At 42.1% G+C, this 27,671-nt stretch overlaps 1 protein-coding gene across 2 annotated transcripts in view; it reads left to right on the plus strand.

Annotated features, from left to right (window-relative positions):
- dync2h1 (dynein cytoplasmic 2 heavy chain 1) overlaps positions 1 to 27,671 on the plus strand; it is a 413,286-nt gene that overhangs the window by 63,108 nt on the left and 322,507 nt on the right. For both annotated transcript variants that reach the window (XM_033022666.1, XM_033022665.1), the window contains exons 17-28: positions 1,046 to 1,185; positions 6,689 to 6,917; positions 10,354 to 10,481; positions 12,191 to 12,306; positions 12,810 to 12,937; positions 14,217 to 14,366; positions 19,480 to 19,685; positions 21,239 to 21,394; positions 23,795 to 23,909; positions 25,058 to 25,228; positions 25,444 to 25,826; positions 27,147 to 27,279. In XM_033022666.1, coding sequence (XP_032878557.1) covers positions 1,046 to 1,185; positions 6,689 to 6,917; positions 10,354 to 10,481; positions 12,191 to 12,306; positions 12,810 to 12,937; positions 14,217 to 14,366; positions 19,480 to 19,685; positions 21,239 to 21,394; positions 23,795 to 23,909; positions 25,058 to 25,228; positions 25,444 to 25,826; positions 27,147 to 27,279 — 2,055 coding nt within the window. The remainder of the gene's footprint in view (positions 1 to 1,045; positions 1,186 to 6,688; positions 6,918 to 10,353; positions 10,482 to 12,190; positions 12,307 to 12,809; positions 12,938 to 14,216; positions 14,367 to 19,479; positions 19,686 to 21,238; positions 21,395 to 23,794; positions 23,910 to 25,057; positions 25,229 to 25,443; positions 25,827 to 27,146; positions 27,280 to 27,671) is intronic.

Raw genomic sequence — 27,671 nt, forward strand, 5'->3', positions numbered from 1 at the left:
GGCATAAGGGGTAGGATATACAGTAAAGGTGGGTCTGTTGAGATCAGGAATGATCACATTTAATAGTGGATAAACCTGAGGCTTATTGAAATAATTGAAATTGAAATAATTTAATTGCCACACAACCAAGGTCGGTGGTATTTGGGTTGCCAGCAGCGGTACAATAATAAAGAACACAACCACAATAAAAATTTTACACAAACATCCACCACAGCATTCATCACTGTGGTGGAAGGCACAGAGCTTGGCCAGTCCTCCTCCATTTTCCCCTGTGGTCGGGACCACCACCCTCCACAGCCGTTGCTGCGGGCGTCCAGATGGTAAGGGACAAAGTCAAAGTCAAGGTGAGTCCAGGATCGGCTCTTCCCAACCAGAGACCGCGGCTTCAGGCTGGTGTAGGCCGCAGGCCGGCGGTCAAAGTTTTAAAGTACCTGCCGTGCCGCAGCCGGAAGCACCGCAGTCTGCAGGGCCGGCGATCGAAGCTCCCCTCCAGGGGAGATGATAAGTCCATACCGCACCCGCGGTAGAAGACGGCCGCGGGCCGGCGGTGGAAGCTTCTTCCCCCGGGTCCTCCACGTGAGATCCCGGGCTGTAGACGCCGCACCAGCTGGAGTTCTGCAGACCGCTGCTTCAGGCTGCCGGCTGCCGCGGGCCAGCGTAATGGAGCGCTCCCCTCCAGCGAGGTCTCACCCGCTCCGCGCCGAGAGTCCACGCTGTGCCCGCCGCTGAAGCTCCGGGCGCGTCTCCGGGAAAGTCGGCGCCGATCCCTGCTGTTAGGCCACGGGGGAGGGGACCTGAAAAAGTCGCCTCTCCATGGAAGAGGCGGCCGAAACGGTTTCCCCCTTACCCCCCCACACCACCCCCCACACATAACACACAAAGAAACATTAAAAACAGACTTTTAAACATACTAAAAAAATAAAAAAAGGTGAAAAAAGACGGACACGCTGCCGACAGGCTGCTGTCAGTGCAGCGCCCCCTACCGACTTATTAACCTATTTCTGCATAAATCTACTTATTTTACATTTGAATATTATTTTTAAAGGGTTTTCGCTCCGTTGATATGAAAGCATGGCGTCAGCACTGGAACCACCAGCTATATAAAGCACTGGAGCATCAATATCAAATGGGCTTGGAGGCCTTGAATGAAAACCTTCCTGAAATCACTGTTGATCTGACATTCAAGTAAGGGTTTGGACATATATTATTATTTGAATGCAATGTTTTTTTTTAAGTTTACCAGTTTATTGAGCATCTTTGCAATTAATAACATATTAAAATTCTGAATATTATCACAACCAATTTGCACAACCTTTCTGGCACCATCACCAGAAATATTTATGATATGTTTGGAAGGCTTTGCAATCCTCGAGACTTGGCCATTCTGTGCCAATGTCTGTTTCTTCATTGATACCTACGTGCTATTTTAAAAGCACTCTCTAGCTTCCAGTGCATGGGGCTCCCTAGGTTACGAATGAGCTGACTTACTGCCCCAGACTGGGGAAGTAGCCCCAGAAATAGTGGATGCATTAGTGATAATTTTTCAAAACTCTTTAGATTCTGGAGTAGTTCCTGAGGATTGGAGGGTAGCTAATGTAACACCACTTTTTAAAAAGGGAGGGAGAGAGAAAACAGGGAATTACAGACCAGTTAGTCTAACGTCGGTAGTGGGGAAACTGCTAGAATCAGTTATAAAAGATGGGATAGCAGCACATTTGGAAAGTGGTGAAATCATTGGACAAAGTCAGCATGGATTTATGAAGGGTAAATCATGTCTGATGAATCTTATAGAATTTTTCGAGGATGTAACTAGTAGAGTGGATAAGGGAGAACCAGTGGATGTGTTATATCTGGACTTTCAGAAGGCTTTCGACAAGGTCCCACATAAGAGATTAGTATACAAACTTAAAGCACACGGTATTGGGGGTTCAGCATTGATGTGGATAGAGAACTGGCTGGCAGACAGGAAGCAATGAGTAGGAGTAAACGGGTCCTTTTCACAATGGCAGGCAGTGACTAGTGGGGTACCGCAAGGCTCAGTTCTGGGACCCCAGCTATTTACGATATATATTAATGATTTGGACGAGGGAATTGAATGCAACATCTCCAAGTTTGCGGATGACACGAAGCTGGGGGGCAGTGTTAGCTGTGAGGAGGATGCTAGGAGGCTGCAAGGTGACTTGGATAGGCTGGGTGAGTGGGCAAATGCATGGCAGATGCAGTATAATGTGGATAAATGTGAGGTTATCCACTTTGGTGGCAAAAACAGGAAAGTAGATTATTATCTGAATGGTGGCCAATTAGGAAAGGGGGAGATGCAACGAGACCTGGGTGTCATGGTACACCAGTCATTAAAAGTAGGCATGCAGGTGCAGCAGGCAGTGAAGAAGGCGAATGGTATGTTAGCATTCATAGCAAAAGGATTTGAGTATAGGAGCAGGGAGGTTCTACTGCAGTTGTACAGGGTCTTGGTGAGACCACACCTGGAGTATTGCGTACAGTTTTGGTCTCCTAATCTGAGGAATGACATTCTTGCCATAGAGGGAGTACAGAGAAGGTTCACCAGACTGATTCCTGGGATGTCAGGACTTTCATATGAAGAAAGACTGGATAGACTCGGTTTGTACTCGCTAGAATTTAGAAGATTGAGGGGGGATCTTATAGAAACGTACAAAATTCTTAAGGGGTTGGACAGGCTAGATGCAGGAAGATTGTTCCCGATGTTGGGGAAGTCCAGAACAAGGGGTCACAGTTTAAGGATAAGGGGGAAATCTTTTAGGACCGAGATGAGGAAAACTTTTTTCACACAGAGAGTGGTGAATCTCTGGAATTCTCTCCCGCAGAAGGTAGTTGAGGCCAGTTCATTGGGTATATTTAAGAGGGAGTTTGATGTGGCCCTTGTGGCTAAAGGGATCAGGGGGTATGGAGAGAAGGCAGGTACAGGATACTGAGTTGGATGATCAGCCATGATCATATTGAATGGCGGTGCAGGCTCGAAGGGCCGAATGGCCCACTCCTGCACCTATTTTCTATGTTTCTACTGCAAATTGTCTTTAAGCAAGTCCTCCTGTACATTTTTAAAGGATTTTTTCAGATAGTAATGGTAATAATAAAATGTGGTTTTGTTAATGACTGTATACTGCATGAATCCATTAGTTTAATTATGGGTAGTGTTAGGGAGAATATTCAATAAAGTGAAAGAATTATAAGAATTTGAATGATTTGATATGGGTTACGATAGAAAACGGACATTTTTGACGCTTAAAAATGAGCTAATGGACAGTTCTCAGGAATGGAACCTTTTCATTACCTGCGACTGCCTGTATAATCTTTATTGCTAAAATACCGCGCGCCCAGAGATGTTGGCACTTTATTATCAAACTGCTTTGGGAGTCTTTTTTGTTGCCAATTGCCAACTGTAAATCAACGGCATTGATGCAGAACTTTCACTGATATTGTAATTCATTGAACTCCAGAGAAGAAGTCCTGATTACAACTTTATTAAATGGAAATAATATGTTACAATGGCCTAGATTTTGTAAGTAAATGTCAGCAAGTCCAGGCCATTCATTCACACAGTGTTAAATATAGAATTTTGGAACTTACCATCAGCAGCTGCTGTCTGTTACAGCATTCTCCTCTACTGAACTTGCAATTAAGTTTGATTTTAGCAGTGTGGAGAAGAAAGCTAAGAAAGTTTTTTGTTAAGAATTAACTATTTTTTGTTTTTTGTTAAGGCTTATGCTATTCATTATTTAAAAACTTGTTTAAGTGATATGATTAATTGAATTTTCTTGAGTTTTTAAACATTTTATTCAAACTCATTTAGAAGAGCATTGTAATATTAAAGACATTCAGAAAATTTAAATGTTCAATTAGCTTTAGCAGCCGACCAACCTGGATAATGATCTATAAGAGACCAGAAACGGATGATAGTTTTTGTGGAGATGGGAAGGGAAGAGGCTGTAGGGTTAGGGTTTGGTGTTTAGGCCAGTTTTCTATTACAATAGAATTGGTCTTAAAACCAACTGCAACAAGTTATTTGTCCCACCAAGTCAATGTCAATCATCAATAGGGTCAGATTCATAGAACGCAATGCTGGATGAATTCAGCAAGTCAGACAGCATCTGTGGAGGGAAATGGACAGACGATGTTTTAGGCCGGGACCCTTCTACTGATTGCAGTAGGAGGGAGGGCGCTGGAAGAGACAGGTGGGGTGGGACCAAGTCTGGTAAGTGATAGATGGATACAGATGAGACTCCAGCTATATTAGTTTGAAAATGTATAATGAACCATGATAAAGTTATAACTTAATGGTGTGTGAACATTTATCCATTACTGATCAGTATACCATTTGTAGATAGTTTTCCACGGATAACCCAGTTAAGTAAAAAAAAAATGTATCTTCAATAATGCAAATTACAAATAATAGTTTGTCATTTGTAAGTTTCCTTACTTTGAACTCTACTCACCCTGATTACCAGCTCTGTGAGCCATGCTCCCAATAGTATAAGTGATCAACTTCAGTTGTGGTTTCAATTTGTAATTTGTAACCCCATACCCCATAGAAGCATGCTTTAAACTCTAAAACTTCTCCCATTTCCCATCCAATCACATGCTGCATATCTATGCATCGCAACATATGATGCCACATTTTAGAATATCAATATATTGTTGTGAGCTGTACTTTCTCAAATTCTAAAGCATGTTGGACAATGCATGTAATAGTGTTCACAACTGTTAAACAGTAACAAGTTCCTTTAATCGGTCTGTTAATGGCTAATGACCTCTTCCAGTGCCTGTGTCAGATCTCATGTGCTTACGATGTGTAGGTAGCTGTGTGAAGTTTCTTTATCCTTTGTTCTGCCAAGAACCCCCAAAGTCAGCCAGCTGTATCTTATCTATAAATATGGCTCAGATAAAACAAACTACCAGCTGTGTTCATTTTAACATTCAGTTGGTTTTACAATGCATCGTTAAAGAAATCTGATCCTGAGGGCTCTGCAGCCTTAACTTCCAAACATTAAAGCAGAATCTCAGCATGTGGTTAATTAAATGCTGAGATGTATCAAAGCTATTTTCAATTACACCAGTCCTTACTGCAATATAATGCTTTTTTTTGCTTCAGATTTGGCTGCAAATTGCAGGATTCTGTTTATTTAAAAAAAAAGGATAAATGTAAAACAGTTACTAAGATTTTATATCTAGTTCAGATCTAATTTCAAAGGCTAAAACAGGGATTGTTTCTGTTTAATTCTCAACAGTAAACGAGAAAAAGTTGTGAGGATATATTCAAAAATAATTCCAGTTGTTACTGAACTAGTTTATACTGTTAAGTGTCAGAGCTCAACTTGCCAAGAAAGTGAACTATTCTTAATGAAAGGCGGTGAGGTTCAATGGAAAACTAAAAGAAAGAAATATCCAAAAATGTTAACATAGCATAGATTCTGATGAATGATGGAGATAATGAATTGCAAAATGGGCGATTATAAAATGTTAAGAAACTTGGAAGGGATTAGCAGTAAAAGGCTTACAATAATATTGGGAAAAAGATGGTGGTATGATGGTTAAGAACAATGCTAAACTAAAAATTGATGATGGTGGTAAAAGAACAGTATAGCACAAGAACAGGTCCTTCGGCCCACATTACTGTGCCGAACATGATGACAAGACTCTCATCTCCGTACACATAATCCATATTCCTCCATTCCTTGCATATCCATATGCCTATCCATGTCTCTTAAATGCCACTATCATAATCTGCTTCAAACACCATCCCCAGCAGCATGTGCCAGGCACTCACCACCTTCTGTGTAACAAAACTTGTCCCGCACATCTCCTTTAACTTTTGCTCCTCTCACCTTACAGCTATGCCGTATAGTTTTTGATATCTTCCATCCTGGGAAAAAAATTCTGACTGTCTATTCTATCTATGCCTCAAATCATTTTATATACTTTTTTATCAGGTCTCCCTATAGCCTGATAAAAGCATTCCAGAGAAAATAATCTGTCTGTCCAATCGCTCCCTGTAGTTAATAACACCTAATCCAGCCTTCATTCTGGTTAAATCCAGGCATCACCCTGATAATATTTAATACATCATATCAAGCAAAATGGCATATATGTTAGCTAATTGCATAACATCAACATTATGGGAAGTAAGACTTCCCAAGAAAGTGAATACTGAACCATCAAATAACTGAAAAATGAATAATTCTAAAGAGTGACTAATCCCTGGGATCAGATGGTTTTTATCAAAGATCTTATAGCGGAGCTATAGGATCTTTGGTTTTTATCTCCGTGTGCTCAAGGCATAAATGAGAGCTTGGCACAAAAACTGACAAGTCGTTTGATTCTGTTAATTCAGAAACTGTTCATTCGGATTGATAAATGATCCATGTAATTAGTATTAAAGAGAGAAGGAAAGCAAGAAATTATGGATCTGCTTTCGAGAAATGCATAGCACCACTTTTAGCTGATGTGGTTGATAAATACTGGTTGAAACATTTCAAAGCACCAAGGTGGGTAGCGGAGTTATCACATTGTACACTTCTGTACACGTTTACTAATGTTAAACAAATGAATGCATGCAGCATTTAATGAACTTGAGTATTGTTTTTGTTCCTGCTTGTGATCCCCCCCCCCCCCTGGAATAATGATTTTTATTTCTTTATTATATGTCTTGCAGACAAGGAAGGCTGCAATTTAAACCACCATTTGAAGAAATACGGGCAAAATACTACAGAGAAATGAAGAGGTTTATTTCCATTCCAAACCAGTTTAAGGGTGCAAGTGAGCCTGGTGAAGAGCCAATCTTTGTCACTATGATAGAGAGAAATGCAAAAGGTTTTGTCACTGTTTTTAGTAAAGCAGAAGATTTATTCAAACGCCTGGCAGCAGCTTTGGATACGTTTCAGGTAAAGGTTTTTGTCAACTATTGTGCAAAAACAAATTGGTGATTTTCTAATTTGAAATTATCTATATATGTTATTGAATCATAAAATAACAGAAATCAGAAAGAGACATTCCAGCAAGCTGCCAAGTCAGTACTGTTTTTTTGAAAGAGCTATCCAAATGTTCTTACTCCCTGTTCTTGACCATCAGTTGCCTGAAAATCTGTGGTGTTCCTGTATTGTGTCCGGTATGTGTCAATCATGCTTTACTGGGTTGTATGTATCTCACATGCAGGTAATGGACTCAAGAACAATTATAGTTCAGCCACAAATGCTCACTGTTGCAGTTTACCACTGAACACCTTAAAAATAAAAATATTCGGTGTCTTCTGACTGCTTCCATTTATTGTGTAGGAAGGGACTGCAGATGTTGGTTTAAACTGAAGATAGACACAAAATGCTTGATCTCGACCCAGGGTCTCGACCCGAAAAAAAGGGTCTCGACCCAAACGTCTCCCATTCCTTCTCTCCAGAGATGCTGCCTGTCCCACTGAGTTACTCCAGCATTTTGTGTCTGCTTCCATTTATTAGTTCACTTGTAAACTTTGTTCAGGTCTCGCTGCAGTCTGATGTGAACTGGTCCATGGCTTCTGGTTTATTTATGGTCTGAAGTGGCTGGTGGGAAATAGCATGTGCAGTGGACTGCAGCACTGTGAACGTGTCATAATATTCTCAGGCATTGAGTGGTTGATCATAATTAGCTTCTGTCTGCAATTGTACATAATTCTACAATGAAGGAGCGATATTGTCATTATACCTTGAACCATTGAAACATCCTTTTGCTGGATATGCCTGCTTCTCTAGACACAAGAAATAACCAGGACTCTAGTTGAGCAGACAACTTCTATAATTTCCCTTCTGCAGCAGTGAATTGCAAGATGTGATGTATTCTTCAGCACCAGCTTGGAATGCACCAGTCAGAGGCATAAAAAATCTTCTCTCTTGGATTTTTCGCCCAAGAGCTATGCGAAGCATTGCCTGAGAGAATGGTGGAAGCTGAGTTGCCAACAACATTTAAAACATGTCCAGAGGAGCATTTGAATCGTCTTGATGTGGACTGGTGTAGACCTGGGGCTGAAAAATGAAATTAACACAGATTGGTGCCGACTAGTTGCTGAGGATGTGTGTCAATTGGCCTGTTTTCATGCTGTACAGGTGCACAACCTTTTATCCGAAAGCCTTGGGACCAGACACTTTTCGTAATTCAGAATTTGTCGGTCTTCGGAATGGATTTTTTTTCGCGTAGATTTTAATGGCTGGCTCAGTGGTAGAGTGCTCGACTCATATCCGCAAGGTCGCGAGTTTGCGCCTTGATCCCGGCAGTTACTCGAAGAGTTTGAGTCTTCAATGTAGTTTTTTCTTGCAGAATAAATGTTTGTATGAAATGCAGTGTAGGAGAGGTGTACTGACTGTGTGGGCAGAACTTTGGAAGTGATTGCCCACCAGTCTAAAAAGCCGCTGTGTCTCCCTGTCCCTGGGATAGCAGGGGGTGATCAAACAGCACAATACCCCCCTCCCCCTCCAAATCCAGAGGAATCCGCTCCCCCATGGGCCGCTACGGCGACAAGTGGCAGTTTGCCCACAGCCCGAGCTGCGCCCCCTCATCCGTCACCCCAAGAACAAGACGTACCTTGCACACCATCAGCTTCTGCCCCTACGTGTTCCTCTGGAGTTGGAGCGGGGCTGGGCTGGAGTTGCTGCTGGCTGTGGGTCTCTGGGATCTCCGTGCTTGCAGTGGGCCTGGGGGTCGGTGTCCCGTTGGTCCTGACGTCTCCGGCCACCCCCCTGGACTGGAGCTGAGACTGGGAACTGTACCACCCTTGCCCCCTCCCTCTGCAACTGCAAACAACCCCACTCTCCTGCAAGGGCGGTACAGTTCCCGGAGGATGGCAGGTGGCCGGAGACGTCAGGACCAACAGGAACCCGCTCCCCGAGCCACTGGCCGGACGCCTCTTCCTTGGCTTTAGATCCAGCCCGCTGCTCAGGCGCTAGCGGGCTGGGCTCGGCACGGTGTCGGGATAACGGTGCGCCGGGTAAGCGGTCCTACCGCCTTGTTGCTGCCCCCCCCCCCCAGATGGACGCTCCTCCGTGGTCGAGCGGGGGACAGGTCTGTTCTGTTGCTGCGCCCCCCCCCCCCCCCCCCCAGATGGACGCTCCTCCGTGGAGTCGAGCGGGGGACAGGTTTGTTGTAGAGCCTTTCTTCTCTGCCGGACAGCAGAAAGCTCCCTGTGAAAGAAAAAGCCTCTACGACGCCCCGAGCTGCACCCCGTCATCCGCAACCCAGGTTCCTCTGTAGTTGGAGCGGGGCTGGGCTGGGCTGGGCTGCTGTTGGCTGTGGGTCTCTGGGATCTCCGTGCTTGCAGTGGGCCTGGGGGTCGGTGTCCCGATGAGGGGGCGCAGCTCGGGGAACGGTTTCTGGTGGTCCTGACGTCTCCGGCCAGTTTGCAGTTTTCCTCTGGAGTTGGAACGGGGCTGGGCTGCTGCTGGCTGTGGGTCTCTGGGATATCCGTGCTTGCGGTGGGCCTGGTGGTCGATGTCCAATTGGTCCTGACGTCTCCGGTGACTGGCACGGTCCTGCTAGCATCGCCGACGTGAAGACAGTGCAAAGCCCCCGCGCCGGTGCAATGGGCTGGAGAGGGGAGGGAAGGGGTCACACACATGGCCGGGAAGCAGAGGGGTGTAGGTGGGGTGAAACTGACTCACGATACACTGTGTATCGTGACCGTGGGAACTTTTTAACTCAGCGGGCAGGCAGCAGCAGATTGTCAATTATTAACCCTCCCGCGCAATATACCCTCACCTTCTCTTTTATGAATGGGGATTTAGTTCCCCTTTCTTCGAGGACCGACCGGAGGTTCCGCTGTCACCTCTGCAGGCCGCCCTCGGTGAACGTTTTCAAGGACCTTTCTTCAAGAACCGAAAAAATGGCCGCTATTCGGAGGTTTTCGTTATTTGGATGTTCGGATAAAAGGTTGTGCACCTGTATGACTCTATGACTGTGAATCTATGACATTATCTCAATCATACTGCCAAATTGTCCACAAACTAAGAATAGAGGTAGAACGGACCTGTAAGAGTTGTTTACTATTCCATTGTTTTTAACTCTGTAAATGAAGGCATGTCTATGCAAAAATGGTGAAAACAAAAATCCAAAAATCTGATATTAAGATGTTGTTTCTTCATATATGTATCTCGTGCTAGTTTAGAACTGTATCAGCTGCTAAAATGTTTTCCTCAAAATAATTTAGTTTGAATAAAGCAAATCTGTTGTGATCTGTAATATAACAACTAACTTTATTTTTGTATTTCCCGTAATTTTTATTAACATTCAAAAAATATATCCGTCAATTGATCATGACTTATCTGTACTTATTAATAATGGTAAACTTCTTTCTTAAAGGAATGGGTTGTGCTTGGACAAGTGAACATTGAGGCACTAATTGAAGATAATCTCCACACTGCACATGACTGGGAGAAAAACTTCAAGGCTCTCAAAGGAAGAGGAAAGGATTCTGAAAGGCTTCCAAGGTTGAATCATTGGCTTTGCTAAAACATATAATATTCATTATAATATAATATGATAAGAGAAAGAAGCAATTATGCTGCAACTGCCCATTTAGTTTGTCATTTATGGCCTTTGATGAATGCTCATTGTGTGCAGAACATGCTGATGTGACATGAGATATCTATCAATAAAATTGGTTATCTATGGTTGTAGAAAAGATCTGAATCTGCCAAGATATGCTCATGTTTATCTGAAATAGATAGATTTTTGAATGCTTCTAGAGATTGATGGATTTATGGTTATTAATCAGAGATTGATGGATGTGTAGCGGCACCAAACGTGGTGAATAAAGGTGAGATGTCAGGCCGGTTCAAACAGACGTTTATTCGGGTTCGACACGTTAGGTTGGTGCGCTAACTATATTATCATTGCTGCTGTAGCTGAGCGAGGTTGTTCACTCGGGCTCAGCTACCTGTTGACTACAAAGGTCTCGAGGTGAGATAACCTTCAGTAGCAGGACACTCCCTCTAGCCCGCCCTCGTACCTCCTGATGAGGGTTTGACCATAAGTGGCCCGTGTATAAGCTGATGCCACAGATGTTTAGATAATAACGAATTCCAGAGATATAGGGCAATTGCATTGAATCATGGAGCATGCAGGTGGGGCCTAATGCTTCTGTTTCTATTTCAATGGTGCTTTTCAATGATGCTTTTATTGTCACAAATGCTCAGTGGAATTCTTTTCTTACGAACAATCTAGTAGAGTATTGCCACACCTGAGCACATCCCCGATTAGCAAATTGTACATAGATATTCTACTGATTCCACATGCAAGAGACACCGTGTTTTGGTGCCATTTTCAAAGTTCATTCCATGCTGTAGGTATTATGAGCGGTGCACGCTCCAGGCAAGCCACAGGCTGTTGCGGGCCTCCAGCTGTCACCTTCCTTGGACATGTGGATCGACCAACATCCTATCCTCGTCCGTCCACCTTTGTGCTCTGGGGGCGCCCCCAGCAGCCAATCTTGAAGGCACGGTTGCCCAGACCCAGATTCCCTCTCCTCTCATACCAACCACGCTCCTCGCTGGTCATGTCCGTCGTCGTCACCGGCTCCATCTTCCCCGGTCTCTGGTCTTCGGGGGACCAGCTCCCCCTTCCAGGCTGTGGTCCACTGGGTCCTACGAGCAGCGGCTGACTCGGCAGCTACCCCCTGCAGGTCGTAGTCCGCTGGGTTTTGCATTCGGCTGCGGAGGATCCGTTTGGCGGTTACACCAAACAGTCCGCTGGGTTTACATTTGGCTGTGGTGGACCGGCTCGGCGGCTTCCCCCTGCACGCCGCGGCCTTCTGGGAGCTTCTGCTGCGTGTGCCGCTCTGGGAGTAATGTTCTTATGACAACAAGTTTGCAAGTTTATTAAGTGACTATCTCTGTACAGTATGAATCAAATCACAGTAGCTGATTGACATTATAAATCTTGTTATAATCCATTAATAATTGCTGAAATACTGTTCTTATCTTCATGACTCCTTTCTAATCACATCCATACCTTGGCAAAGCAGTGAAGTTTATCTCATTCTTGTAGAGTTGGACAAGATTCACAGGACTAAAGTTTGCATAGGCAATGATGCTTAGAGTAAATAGAGTAAATAAATTGGATTAAGACATGTTTGTAAATATCTCATCCTTTTGTGTGACGGAAGTGAAAGTGACACAAGATTTTTCAAATTTTGTAGTGTTGTGAAAGTGGATTGCATTACAATTAACTGTAACCCAGTAAAGGCCGTGATTGATGACCTTATTCAGATGCTCTTTGATGCCTTGGTTCAGTCAATAAGGAAATCTATACAAGGTACAACCATTTACATCATGCTCGGGGGAACTAATATTAGTTTTAATATGTTGAGGCCTGCCTAATTAATTTAATTTATTTATTCATGCATGACATATGGGCACTGCTATCAAGTCAACATTCAATAGTCATCCCAGTTTGTCTTTGATAAGATGGTGGTGTGCCATCTTCCTGAACTCATCTGTGTTGTGAGGAACATTTAATTGACTCACTGTAGAATTGATTCAAAGTTGAACTATGATCTGTGTGCATGCATTTAGAATGACTGGTGCAATATGAAGTTTTGCAACTATCATTGGAGGCACATGTTTAAAGGACATAATCCTTTTGGAACTAAATTTGTGTAACATACTTCTTGGCCATGCTGTCTTTATACATCTGTATACTAATGTGGTGCAGTTAGTAACAGTCATGGATTCAATTTTAAACTTATGGAATCCTTTGCATTAAGATATTTAGCAATATTTGTTCTTCCTTTTTTTACTTGTAATAATGTTATTTAGCAAATATCCATGAGATCGACAGTTTTGTAAGTGACGCAATGGAATTGTTGTCCAAAAGACCTGAGACAGTGGAAGAAATTGGAGATGCAAATGCAAAACATATGGAGATCACTTCAAAGAAACCTCGGGTAAGAGCAGTAAACTATAAAAGGCAGAGAAAAAACAGAACATTTAATTTAAATGTATATTGATTTTTTTTTAATTAGTTGTCAGTAAGATATTTAATAAGAAGATAGATTACAATAGTAATCTTTTGTGCAGTTCCTTCTTAAACAGATTACAATAGTATACTTTTTATAAGCGTCTATACATTTAATAGTGTCAGACACGGTAGTGTTTGCACCTATTTTCGAGAAAACATCCTTGTCACTCATGTGGCCCCTAGGGTGATATCCCTTCCCTTGTTTGAGGGGTGTCTCCATCGGACACTACCTCTCAATGTTCGACAGCAAAAGGACCCTACACTCTAGTTCTTCCCCACAGAGCCTTGGCGTTAGCTGCACCAAGCTTCAGCAAGTCCCTCAGCATATGCTCTTGCAGTCTGGAATGGGCAGTCGACAACATTCCCTGATGGACATCTCACTCTGGTGAGAGGCCAGCAAGTTTTGGGCAGACCAAAGAGCGTCTTTCACTGAGTTGATGATTTTCCTGCAGACTTTGATGTCTGTATCCGAATGTGTCTCTGGGAGCAGACCATAAATCAGAGAGTTCTTTGTTACGAGGCTGCTTAGGATGAATAGTGACAAGGACCATTTTCCAGACCCTCTTCACAAATCCACACTGCAAAGAAGTGGGCATCGATGGCCTCTCCATAGCTGGCATTCCGAGGGCAGCATGCACTGTGTAGTAAGACTCTGATATGATAGGAAGTAACTGACTTCTCACCGCCTGCTTGCTGGTGAGTTCTGACAATGAGGCATTTCATCAGACAAAGTGGGCAGTCTGCTCAGGGAACCATGCCACAGGATGCATTGAATCTTTTCCCTGCAGTGTGTGCAGGATGTTCTCCTTGGACAGGTACATGGGACTAGAAGTCTTTGGAGGGAATAAGAGGCAATTGTGAGCAAATGGGACTAGCTTAGATGGTGCATCTTGATCAGCATGGACAAGTTGGGATGAAGGGTCTCTTTTTGTGCTGTATGAATCTAAAACTCATTAAAGTGATTTCTTGGGCCTAAAGTATATTTCCGCAGTTTTATTTTGACTCCCAATGGTTACAGTATAAAGGAACTCCTCCCTAAAGCTTTTGTGTTTTTCACTTTTCTACTATGCTTTTAAGGGTAAAAGATTAAAAAAGTAGAATTGACATGGAATTGATTTATGACTTATTCATGTTTGGTGATGCTTTTGTTGTTCATATCACTAATAGCTATTTGTTATAACTTTGAATTTGATCATATCTTTAAGATTTTACCACTGTTTCAAGAAGCTGAAGATAAAAATAAACTGCTGCGTTCTGTAGCAGGTGGTGGTCTTGAGATTCTTAGCAGCCTAAGAGCAAAATGGGACAAATTTCAATTAATGATGGAGAGCCATCAGCTTATGGTGAATGAACAGGTAAGAATACGGTGTTTTCTGTAAAGCAAAGCACTACAGAGGCTGGAAATGTAAAATAAAACAAGAAATGTTGAAAATACTCAACATTTAGTCTTGGAACAAAAAAACATAGTAATGTTTCCGACCAACGAACTTTAACTAGAACGGGAAAAGGGTGCATATGCAAGTTTTTATCATGCAACGATAGAGAAAGTGGAATGAAGAACGAAGGGTACAGTCTGTGATAGTGTGGAATGCAGGGAATTTAATGGACAAGGAGGAAGACGGTACAAAGACAAATGGTGGTTATAGTTGAACAGGGTACAAAGATGGGTGTAAGTAGCAATCAGAGAACCATTAACTGATTGGTGTTTAGTACATGGGATGTCAGAAAGGCATCTGATGAGTCAGAACCTACTGCACATGGATCTGCAAGTGGATAAAGTATGCAGGCAATTAGTTTGTCTGCTCAGTGGAAATGTTTTAGAAGGAGCCAAATGACAGGACGTACAAAAGTGTAAAAAATCTAACAAAAGTTGATAAAGTCAAGCTCGGTTGGTTTCTGCTGTTACTAACATTGGATAAGTATATCTTTACTGCTGCGTAATGAACAAAATTACATTGAAATTCAATAACCTGAAGCCAACAGTTTCCCAAGGGTCTTATCAGCAATGAAGAGAAAGTACTATGATAATTGTTAGAGATATACAATACAATACCGTTTATTTGTCATTTGAACCTCACATGAAGTTCAAACTAAATTTGGTTTCTGCAGTCATACTACAAGAAAAGAACCAAGACACACACCAACACAATTTACACAATGTTGATCTACCATATGATGAGCTTTTGACGGCACTGGGTCTATATTCACTGGAGTTTAGAAGAATGAGCGGGGACCTCATTGAAACGTACGGAATAGTGAAAGTCTTGGATAGAGTGGATGTGGAGAGGATGTTTCCACTAGTGGGTGTCTCGGACTAGAGGTCATAGCCTTATAGGCCTTTCTCACGGGGCGACTTGACGCAAGAAGTAACCAGAGTTGAACATCGTGGGAACCTCGTACGATAACCGTACGGCATTCGTGGACCACCGTGGCGCTAACGGCAGGTACTCGTGTAACTTGTCGACTCGGGAGAAAATTCAAGCAAGCTTGAATTTCTCCAAGAGTGACTTGTACACTTGTGGTTGAACATTGAAACATTATATGGACGTAGTGGCCAGTGCGATATCTGTAATAACTCTTGCGTTTACCGTGGGAACTCCTGCGAACGGTGAACCTGGAAGTTTGAGTTTGAGTTTATTTTAGTTGTTGGCCAATCACCATTTGGTGTGACATCTAGAGTCCTTTATAAATATCTGTATGTTAATGTGTGTTTTTTCCTCTTGGGCATTACTTTGTTTCTGTTGGAGGCTCCACATTTTATTATAGCCTGAAGTGTGATAAAGCTTTTAACTCAGCAGTTTGATTGTCAGTGCTTGTTTACCTCATTGTTAAATAAATATATTTTTTACTATCAGATTGATGTCTGCAATTCTTCATTAACACATCACTACAAGATGAATGTCTCTAATGTTATAATCCCTCTCATGCTGAAACACAAAATAGTTGAAGGGAGGTGATATAATCACATTTTCATTCTTTTTCATTTTTGAGTGTTCATGTCCCTCAATTGCTGAGCTATTTAAACGTTTGAAAGTTTCACCTCTCAGTAGATAATTAAATAAGACAATCATCATGGTCAATGTGAGACAAAGTCTTTATTCCTATTTGACAATATAAAAAGACGACTTCTTGCACATATTGAGAGAAGGTGCATCACACCAAACAACATTTGTCAAAAAAAGGGCTTCGCAAACATGAAAATCAACAAATGAGGCACGCTAGATTTTTTTAAACAGATTCTATTCATTAACCTCCGCAACAAGCCTAAACTCAGGCAATAAAAGGAACAATGCAATGTGCTAAAATGGCAGGTTTTGCGGACGACCATCTTATAGGAAGCACTTTTCAGAGGACAACACTAGAAAGTGAAACAAAGAGAAGTAAGCAGGATTACAACGGGACATTATTATCAGCTTATTTTCTATGCATGTCTGCTAACATGCAGTAGTGTTCCTGTGGTCGGCTACCCATCAATAGAGCTGTCCTGCCACGGCACACTCCCCAATTGTGAATTGTAGTAAGCGCAGAGATGGCCTCTTTGCTCTTTCCCACTGTATGTGCCCGAGTTACCTTTGAAACGCTGCAGTGGGACCATTTCCGCCTTGGTTGTACCACTTCTCCATGTACCTAGTGTTATTCCCCGTGTCACTGTCCACTAGGTCACCATCCTGGATGGCTGTTGCGGATCCTGCAGCTGCACCTCTCATTCGGATCAGGTTGTGCAGAACACATGCTGCATATACTATAGTCTCAACATTCTTGGGCTTCTGCTCCATTGTCTTGAGCAAGCATCTAAATCTGTTTGCCAAGATGCCAAAATAATTTTCTACAACCCTCCTAGCCCTTGACAGTCTGTAATTGAAGATCCTCTGTTCCCTAGTTAGATTCCTCTGTGGATTAAGCACATTAAGCAGTTTATCATATTGTCCAAATAGAGGTCTCCGTTGAAAGATGGGCTTCACCCAGTGAGACTTCCTCTTAATTCTCTTTTTAATTAATCTCACCCTTCTGCCTTCACGCAAGCGTCCTCGATTCACATAGAGGGCTGCTGCATACAGCGCGTCAATGAAAAACACCACCATCCTGTACTCGAAACTACTTAGTACAGGCATGTCTCCAAATGAGCCAATTCAACCAAGGGAGGATAATAGTGTGTGAAAAAAAAAGTGACATCATTTGTGCCACGTGATGATTTCAACACTTCACAGTTCACAATGTTCATTCAAGATTTAACGGGAAAGCTCGGGAGACGGACAAGTCACTCGCACAAATAACAGAAATGCCGAGTACCCGTGGGAACTCTTTATCTACCCCCCGTTATATCGTGTGATATCGTGCTAGACCATGACCACTTCACTCTGGTTACATCTTGCGCCAAGTCGCCCCGTGAGAAAGGCCTATTAGAAATAAAGGAACATGAGGTTAGGAGGGAGAGATAGATCAGCCATGATTGAATGGCATAGACGATGAGCCGACTGATCTAATTCTACTCTTATCACATGATCTTATGATCTCTTAATAACTTCATATTCTGATAGAGCTTCCAGGAATCAGGCCAAGCGTGGAAGTTATGCCGGCCCAGGATAAATAATCTGGGTTAGTTATGCCGAAAGAATTCTGTACAATAAACTTGAAGAAAGAAAATGTAGCAGGAAGATTAGGCGTCCTAATCTCTACTGCAAACATCAAGTGACACATAGATTTTCGACTTAATGACCTTGGTGGCTAGTATCCAATTTGCAATCTTTTTGGAAAGGTATTAGAAGGAACAATAGGACATCATCAAACCACCTTGGCTGACGGTAGAAAGCAGCTTGCTTTGGTTCACTTCGTGGATCATACATGTGGAAACTTGGTAATGCAGGAGGATGATTTTTTTGTCTAACAGTTTTGTTTTGGGGATTCTTTAGTTTTTCTATGTGGGGGAGGGGTGTAGGGTAAGGGGGAAACTGTTTCCCAGGCGCTTCCTGGCGAGGATGCGACTATTTCTCTGTGTCGCGTCCTCGCCCCACCTCCTCGCGGAGTACCACTGGATCGGAGCGGCCTTTCCGACCGGGGACCGGACCAGAGCTTCAGGCAGCGGCGGCGCGGCGCTGGATTTACCGCGGAGCGGGCGATGCCTACCTGGATCGCCGTTTGAAGCACCGGAGCATTGGGCCCACTGCTCCAACATCGCAGGGATGTGGTACGCGGAGCTCCCAGCGCGGGCGGCACTGACCGACATCGCGGAGCCCTGGGGCCCTTTGCTGAGGGCCGCCAGCGTGAATCTCCGCCCGGCACGGCCTGGGGACGTCGGGAGCTGCGGACTCCGTTGGGAAGTGGCCGATTTGGAGGTCCAAGCCGCTGAGGTTGGCCTCCCGTTCCGACGTCGGAGTTCCAACAGCCCGGTGAGCGGGCCTGAGCGGCGGGCTGCCCGTAGCGTCGACTGCGGAGTGCTCCGGAGGCCCCGATCACGGGTGAACATCAGAGGAAGATGACTGACTTTGGTGCCTTCCCTCACAGTGGGAAACTTTTGATTCTGCTGTGTGGGGATGTTTTATGTTAATCTCTATCGTGTGTTGTGTTCTTTATTTTATTGTATGGCTGTATGGTGATCACATTTCAGTGTGCCAACTGGCACATGTGACAAATAAATGTATCTTGTATCTTGTATCTTGTATCTTGTATCTTGTATGAGGGGTGATCTTTTAGAGGTGTACAAGAGGGAAATAGATAGTGTAGATACGCAGAGTTATTTACCCATAGTAGTGGAATCAAGAACCAAAGGACATGGGTTTAAGGTGAGAGGGGGAAGACTTAATACCTTTTTTTATACTGAGGGAGTTGCATATATGGAATGAGCTGCCAGAGAAGGTAGTTGAGGCAGGTACTATAACAACATTTAAAAGACATTTGAGCAGGTACATGGAAAGGAAAGGTTTCGAGGGATTTGGGCCAATTGTGGGCAGGTGGGACCAGCGCAGATGGGGCAACTTGGTCAAGTTGGGCCGAAGGGTTTGTCTGTATGCTCTGACTCTCCAACAAACTGATTTCCAGCGTAGTTTAAAAAAAAAGACAGTGCTGGAGTAACTCAGCAGATCAGGCAGCATCTCTGGAGAAAGGTCGCCTATCCATGGATAGGTGACCTTTCGGGTCGGGACCTCAAGAGATCTCAATACTTTATTCTCCACCAAATCCACATAATCTCCAGAGATGCTGCTTGACCCACTGAGTTAATCCAGAACTTTGTGTCTTATTTTGTAAACTACAATCTGCAGTTCCTTTTTTCAACTTCTTCCAGTGCAGTTATACTCAAATCCATGTGACAGTCCTTATGATTTATAATTATTATTACAGTATTATTATGTGATTATTTTTATTTTTATTTATTTGTCTTATTGCTTTGTTTGATTCTCAATATTCATGTGCACTTTAAAAAAATTGGAGTGTACTTATGCAGCCTTGAACTCATTGTGTTTACTCTCTTAGATTGAAATTATGAAAGCGAATGTTGAATCTCACGTGAAGATATATGTACAACAGCTGGAGAAGTTTGAAGCACGCTGGAATCAGTTAAAACCAAGTGATGACATAGTTGACAGTGGAAGCAGAGAAATGCTCAATAAATGTGTTGAATGTATAAATGAGAAGAAAATTGAATTTGATGAACTGGAGACGACCAGAAAGAAGTTGATGTACGTTTTTATTCATCAGGAAAGTAACATACACAAAATTATGTCCTCATCATATGATGCTGTAACATAATATTTTAATGTAAAAAACTCTAAAAATATATAGCATGCATAGTTGAGGGTCCCATTAACAAGGTATGATGATCTGAGCTACTTAGCTCCAAGAAATTCACTTATTGTGTTGTATATAAAATAAAATATAATATAAAATTATGAGATGCATATATAAGGTAGACAGTCAGGACCTGTTTCCCATGGTGGAAATGTCCAACACTAGGGGGCATAGCTACAAGGCGAGAGGGGGAAAGTTTAATGGAGATGAGCAGGGCAAGTTTTTTTACACAGAGCAGAGAGGCCTGTAACGCATTGCCAGGGGTGGTGTGGAGGCAGATATGATAGTGGTGTTTAATAGGCTTTTAGATAGCCACATGGAAGTGCAGGGAATAGAGGGATATGGATCATTTACAGGCAGATGAGATCAGTTTAACGTGGCATCATGTTCAGCACAAACATTGTGGGCTGAAGGGCCTGTCCCTGTGCTGCATTGTTCTATGTGTTTATGAGACTGGGGATTTGGGACTATCCGTTCAAGAAGGAACTGCAGATGCTGGAAAATCGAAGGTAGCAATAGTGCTGGAGAAACTCAGCGGGTGCGGCAGCGTCTATGGAGTGAAGGAAATAGGCAACGTTTCGGGCCGAAACCCTTCTTCAGACTGGGCATTTGGGACTATCCATTTCATAGATGGATAAATCACCTGTCTGAATATTAAGATGTGTTAATGCAGTCAGTTTGAGATAATGGAAACCATTGCAATTCAAAAAAAGTATGAGTTTCAATAGAATATGTCAACGTAACCCACAAAGGAAATACATGGGTGCTCTTGCCATAAACAGTGCATGCAATGTAAAATATTTTACATCAGATATATTTTCTTTTATGGCTTTTACCACTCTTCCTCATAATTCACTCTTTCAAATGATTCAGCGGAACGCAATAACTTTAACTATGCATGAATGGCCATTATTTGTATATAAAGTTGTGCAGTTTTATTTGGTTGTTTGACATAAGGCCAGGCAATCTTATTCTGGTATCTTTGGGTGGCATTTAGCAGAATTTTCTGTAAACTGGTTTGATGTAAATTGAGCGTGGCGCAACGGCACGGTAGCCCAACGGTAGAGTTACTGCCCCAGCGCCAGAGACCCGGTTTCGATCCTGACCGCGGGTGCTTTCTGTACGGAGTTTCTACGTTCCCACCGTGACCTCCGTGGGTTTTCTCCGGGTACTCCGGTTTCCTCCCACACTCCAAAGACATGCAGGTTTGTAGGTTAATTGGCTTGGTGTAAGTGTAAATTGTCCCTAGTGTGCATAGGATCATGTTAGTGTGCAGTGATCGCTGTTCGGCACGAAATCGGTGGGCCGAAAGGCCTATTTCCACTCTGTATCTCTGTATCTGTATTTTTAAACTAAAAGACAACCAAAGAGTCAAAACGTCTTGGCCTACATGGCTTCTGGAATAGCTGGCTAATTATCTTTTCTTTTGCTGCAATTTGTTTAGTGACGATTGCCGCCATTTTAAAGTAGGGGAACCCGAATTTGAGTTGGCAGAGCGCCTTCGTGAGGATCTTGAACACTATGCAAATATGTGGTCATTGTATGAAGAGTTTACCAATGGATTGCAAAGTATGGTAAATGAGGACTGGATCTCCTTCAGGCAAGTGACTATAGTTGTCGCAAAGAATAACATCTGTATGGTGCCTTTTTTATACCTAGATTTTCTTCATATTCTGGATATATACATATATATATATATATATATATACTTTGTTTCTTCATGCTCTTTAACTTGTTTTACCATAAAGCCTCTCACCTCTTTATAGTATTTATTTCATTGGCTAGGTCAGGCAGTCAGGACCATCAAGTTATTCAAGCTACTGTAAAGGATTGGTGTTATGGCAGTGGTGGGTTGGTATTGGCTAGAGATGTCCATCCCTTTGTCTCCTGACTGGCTGACTGTCTAACTGACCAATAATTTTGTTGCGTTTTAGTTAATTTTTTATGGCATGTAGATATGGTCAGTGAATATTAGACTTAGTTTTGTTTATTGTCACGTGTGCCGAGGTACAGTGAAAAGTATCCAGTCTGTGGAAAGACCGTACAGGATTACAATTGAGCTGTCCATTGTATACAGATACAGGATAAAGGGAATAACATATAGTGCAAGGTAAAGTCCGATTAAAGACTTCAGAATGTGAATTCAGTTTGGGGACAATCCAGGTTTCTTATGCAATAAAAATAGAATAATATGCAAAAGTAGCCTCAACAATAAATAGATGGAATTGTAAACATGATTCTCGATTCTCAAAATCCCATACAAAGAAAACTGAATTCAGTACGGTGGTGAGTCATTAGTAACTGGCAGCCTCGACCATAGTTTACTTTAAATATTCTGTTGTGAAGCTTGATTCTGCTGAATCCAAAATAATGAAAACATTGCCATTTCCTAAATTAACCTGTAATACTTGAATGGAAGACAGAGTGATTTATTTGGAGTACCTCATTGTAATGAAACTGAATTTATTATTGGTTGATATGGAAGAGATGTTAGACTTTTTGTATATATAGTGATAGATAGTTTGTATTTTATTTTGTATAAGAAAGAACTGCAGATGCTGGTAAAATCAAAGGTAGACAAGAAATGCTGGAGTAACTCAGCGGGTGAGGCAGCATCTATGGATAGAAGGAATGGCCAACGTTTCGGGTCGAGATGGATGTCAGGGGAGGGGGCGGGACAAAGATAGAATGTAGGTGGAAACAGTAAGTCAAGTGGGAGAACGGGGAAGGAGAGAGAAAGCAAGGGATATCTGAAGTTAGAGGTCAATGTTCATACCTCTGGGGTTTAAACTACCCAAGCGAAATACAGTATGAGGTGCTGTTCCTCCAATTTGCGTTGGGCCTCGCTCTGACAATGGAGGAGGCCCAGGACAGAAAGGTCAGATTGGGAATGGGAGGGGAATTGAACTGCTGGGCCACCGGGAGATCAGATAGGTTAAGACGGACTGTGCGGAGGTGTTCAGCAAAACGATCGCCGAGCCTGCGCTTGGTCTCGCCGATGTAGAGAAGTTGATCCTGGAACAGTGGATACAGTAGATGAGGTTGGAGGAGGTGCAAGTGAACCTCTGCCTTACCTGGAAAAAGTGAGGTCCATTGTCAGAGTGAGGCCCAGCGCAAATTGGACGAACAGCACCTCATATTTCGCTTGGGTAGTTTACTCCCCAGCGGTATGAACATTGACTTCTCTAACTACAGATAGCCCTTACTTTCTCTCTCCTTCCCGTTCCCCTTCCCAGTTCTCCCACTAGTCTTACTGTCTCCACCTACATTCTATCTTTGTCCCGCCCCCTCCCCTGACATCAGACTGAAGAGGGGTCTCAACCCGAAACGTCACCCATTCCTTCTCTCCATAGATGCTGCCTCACCTGCTGAATTACTCCAGCATTTTGTGTCTACCTTGTATTTTATTTTGATAGTTTTCTTCTCTCTTCTAAAGTTACTATCAATTCACAGGTTCTGACTGCTATTTAATACTTTGCCCAAGTAGCCATTCTTAGACGATTTGTGCTTTTTGACTCTGTGCTATTAAGGCCGTGCACAGGACAGTATTTTTCATACCTTCGTACAACTTAAAGGTGTAGCGTGGTCACCTGCATGGGCCCTAATTCCACATGCCCATCATTAGATAATTGGAGCACTATTTGTTCTAAACCTACTCTGATACTATTTCCAAAAATGTCTCTGCCTCATCGACAACTGCATTGGTGCTGCCTCTTGCACCCATACAGAGCATATCATTTTAATCAAATTTGCCGCTTTATTCCACCCTGCCCACTTTCACGGGCAATTTCCAACCCCTTTTTTGATCCCTCCGTCTCCATCTAAGGAGACAAGCTATCCACTGACATTTACTACAAACCCACTGACTCCCATGGCTACCTAGACTACATCACACCCCACCCTTCTCAAATAAAGATGGTATCCTTGTCTCTGCAAGTCTCAGTTCTCGAGATGAGGCTTTCATTTTTCTAAATTTAAAACTGCGTGTTAATTTTTATAGGAGTAAATCTTACATTTTTGAGGAATTTCTATTGATGTGGCATGACAAGCTGAGAAGGAGAAATGAACAAACAACAGTGACGGTCAAACTACAGAAGGACGTTGATAAATACAAGGTACATTGCTTTACGTCATGATTTTACTTAAGGGGCTGTCCCACTGTGGCGACCTAATCCGCGAGTTCAGACGAGTTTGCCCTCGATTCATACTCGCAGCATGGTCGACACGATGTCCTAGGAGGTCTTTGTAACTCTCCATCATGCTTGAGAGTAGTCCCTGCGTACTTGAGGCCTCAGCTAGATCGTGGCGTATTTTTCAAAGTGAAAAATGCCTGTGAGTAAAAAATGGTCGCCATGGAATAGATCGATTCTTTTTTTACTCGTAGGTTTAATCGAAGTAGGTCGTAGTAGGTCGGCATGTTATTCGTAGGTAATTGAAGGTAGTCGAAGGTAGTCGTAGACAGTCTTCAACATAGTTGAAGGGAGGTCGAAGGAGATCGAAGGAGGTCGTCTTCACTCTCCACTATCCAGTGTCCAATTTTCCCGAAGCTAGTCGAAGCTAGTCTTCTACATAGTCGAAGGAGATCGAAGGCGGTCTTCTACATAGTCGATGGAGGTCTTCAACATGACATTTTTCCAAACTCTCCTAAACTCGCCAATTAGGTTGCCTCAGTGGACAGCCCTTTAATCATACCCAGATAAAAGAGGAGATCTTTGCTGACCTTTCACTCCAGAGGAGTTTAAATCAGAAAAAAATGAATCTCCTTCATGTTTATTTTACCAGTTGTATGATTCCTGATTTTTAAAAAAATATTGGCTATTTTGGTTTTATATATGTGTTTTGGTCCATAGCTTGGCAGTTTTGAAAGGTAGGAAAATGACTCGTGAGGGAAAATACCATATAGCCACAATAGATCATTTTAATATCATGTCTGAAGTCCATTATTGGAACGGAACTTTTTTCTGAATCTTGAAGTATTGAAAATGTGAATCACTTTTCTTCTGTGCAAAGACACCCTCAATCTGATAATCAGAAAAAAGCTTTTCAAGTATAAATTAGATTTGGTTGTTATTCATGAATTTGATTGCAATTACAACAGCATTGAATGTGTAGATCAGTCTACATGTAAAAAATAATCAATTGCAGATTGTTGTATGTTTACTCTAGATGTTTTTGAAAACGAAGAGTATCCTTTAAGCTTTGCTACATTTTGGATTGAAAGGATGTATTTTTTTAATGTCACCTTTTTTTCCTCTCTCCGAAGACTGTTGTACCGGTTCTGAAGTATGTCCGGGGAGAACATCTTTCCCAGGATCACTGGCTGGATCTATTTCACATGATAGGCATGCCCAGAGGCACTACATTAGAAAAATTGCAATTTGGAGACTTATTGAAAGTGGCAGATGTTTTGGTGTCAAAATCTTCAGAACTAAAGGTATTGACTATTGACTTTCACTGCTAATTGTAAAATAATAGAGCAATCATAAAGTGATCACATATTACCATTCACAAAATAGAGAGTGACAGTGGTTTTATGAACTTGAATAGAATTGTACTTTTTGAATTTGCTCCTGTATTGCTCAGCTTTTGCTATTGCACATAAACAATTGATATGTTTGAAATGATTGTGCAGTGCAACCTTTCTTTCAGGAACTTAACAGTCGAGCTCAAGGGGAAGTCTCCATTAGGGAAGCATTACGGGAGCTTGACTTGTGGGGAGCATCATCAATCTTTTTGATGACAGATTACCAGGACAGCCAGAAAACAACTATCAAACTGATTAAAGATTGGAAAGACATTGTCAATCAGGTTGGCGATAACCAGTGCCTACTCCAGTCTCTTAAGGACTCTCCTTACTATAAAGGATTTGAGGACAAAGTGTCTATATGGGAAAGCAGATTAGCAGATCTTGATGAATATCTACACAATTTAAATCAGATTCAAAGGAAATGGGTTTACCTTGAGCCAATATTTGGCCGTGGAGCTCTTCCGAGAGAACAGGGGCGTTTTAAAAGAGTTGACGATGATTTCAGGTCAGTTTCAGACTTCATTTTAAAATGCTATGAAAGTTAATATATTAATGAATACATTTTAATTTGTTCCTTTTGAATGTATTTAGTATTTTGTGGAGAAAATTTTTAGTGGATTTTTTGGTTTAGGTGTAATTGAGAAATTGACGCAAAGAATTACACCAATTAGGCCAAAACTCAAGATTTCAACAATATCTTTGCGTCATCACGAACCTAAAGTCCTCCATGTATTTTGTATCAGTGGATTTGGGAAAATAATCAAGTGGAATAGATTAAGTTATTCTATTAAAAAAAAGCATTCATTAATGTTTTTGTAAAAAAAAAGTTTTCCACTTTATTTGCTAAACAAAACACTAAAATAATGCTGCAATATTAAAATGTCACTTTTTTGAAGTGATAACATAAAGTACGTTTCTGACCAATAAAATAAGTAATAATGCATTGGCATTTTTTCCCCCAAGATAGTAAAATAAACTCGATAATCAGTCTGTATTCAGATAGTTTCATTTTATTGACCATTTCTGATTAATTTTCTGGAATCTGTGCCTCAGTGACAAAGCAGCAAAGCCACCCCGAAACTGCATTGGACAACATTGAGATCTTTCTAATAGGAAATATGATCTCACATGGCAGTGTTCACATCTCCCAGTGCCCTAAATAATCTTCAAATTCCTGATTCCTCAATGAACTGAGATGGTGTATAAGAGTTGCCATATTTCCGGCGCCATCTCTTGCACTGGAGCATCAAACTCCCCTGCTGCACCCCCAAAACGAGTGACCCAAACCCTCGACAACGTCTCCTTTACTCATTCTCTACACTAATCCTAAACGGGGATTAAGTTCATATATTTTTGTAGCAGAATTAGGCCATTCGGTCCATCAAGTCTACTCCACCATTCAATCATGGCTGATCTATCTTTCCCCCTCAACCCCTTCTCCTGCCTTCTCCTCATAATCCCTGACACCCTTACTAATCAAGAATCTGTCGATCTCTGCCTTAAAAATATCCACAGCCTCCACAGCCTTCTGTGGCAATGATTTCACCACCCACTGACTAAAGAAATTCCTCCTCATCTCCTTTCTGAAGGTAGGTCCGTTTATTCTGAGGCCATGGCCTCACATCCTCGACTCTCACACTAGTGGAAACATCCTCTCCACATCCACTCTATCCAGGCCTTTCAATATTCACAACACTGGCGTCTGGGTTCGAATTTAAAGTAGGAATCGTATTATTTGCCATAGTAATGGGTAATATCAATGTAATGAAGATTGTCCAAGCGTGGGTTATTAAAATGTTGGATCTGCATGTTTTATCTTCTCCAGATCAATCATGGCAGATGTTCAGAGGGATAATAGAGTAACGTCACTCTGTATGCGAGCAGGCATCAGACATTCTCTCATTACCATATTAGATCAGATGCAAAGATGTCAGAAGTCACTCAATGAATTTTTGGAGGTAAGAGTATAACGTCATTAAAAAAATTAGAATTGATAAACAAAAGCAATCCAAAATAGTGAAATCAAACCTGATATGCTTTAAAAGCCACTTGGACAGGCACTTGGATAGGAAAGGTTTAGAGGGATATGGGTTCAATGCAGGCAAATGGAACTTGCTTTGATGGGTCATATTAATTAATCGGCATGGATGAGTTGGGTTGAACGGTGAGTTTCCATGCTGTATGACTGTGAGTATGACTCTTTAGATTGTTAAAATACATTTTAACCTCGGTTATTGGGTATCTGAAACGCAGAAATTCAGTATCGATTTTAGCAACAAGTTATGTCAGAATTATACATTTAAAATTTATCTATAGGGATTCTGTTTGCTTGACATTTAGTGAAAAGCAC

This window comes from Amblyraja radiata, chromosome 6 (genome assembly GCF_010909765.2).
Source record: "Amblyraja radiata isolate CabotCenter1 chromosome 6, sAmbRad1.1.pri, whole genome shotgun sequence".
NCBI classification, from domain to species: Eukaryota; Metazoa; Chordata; class Chondrichthyes; order Rajiformes; family Rajidae; genus Amblyraja; species Amblyraja radiata.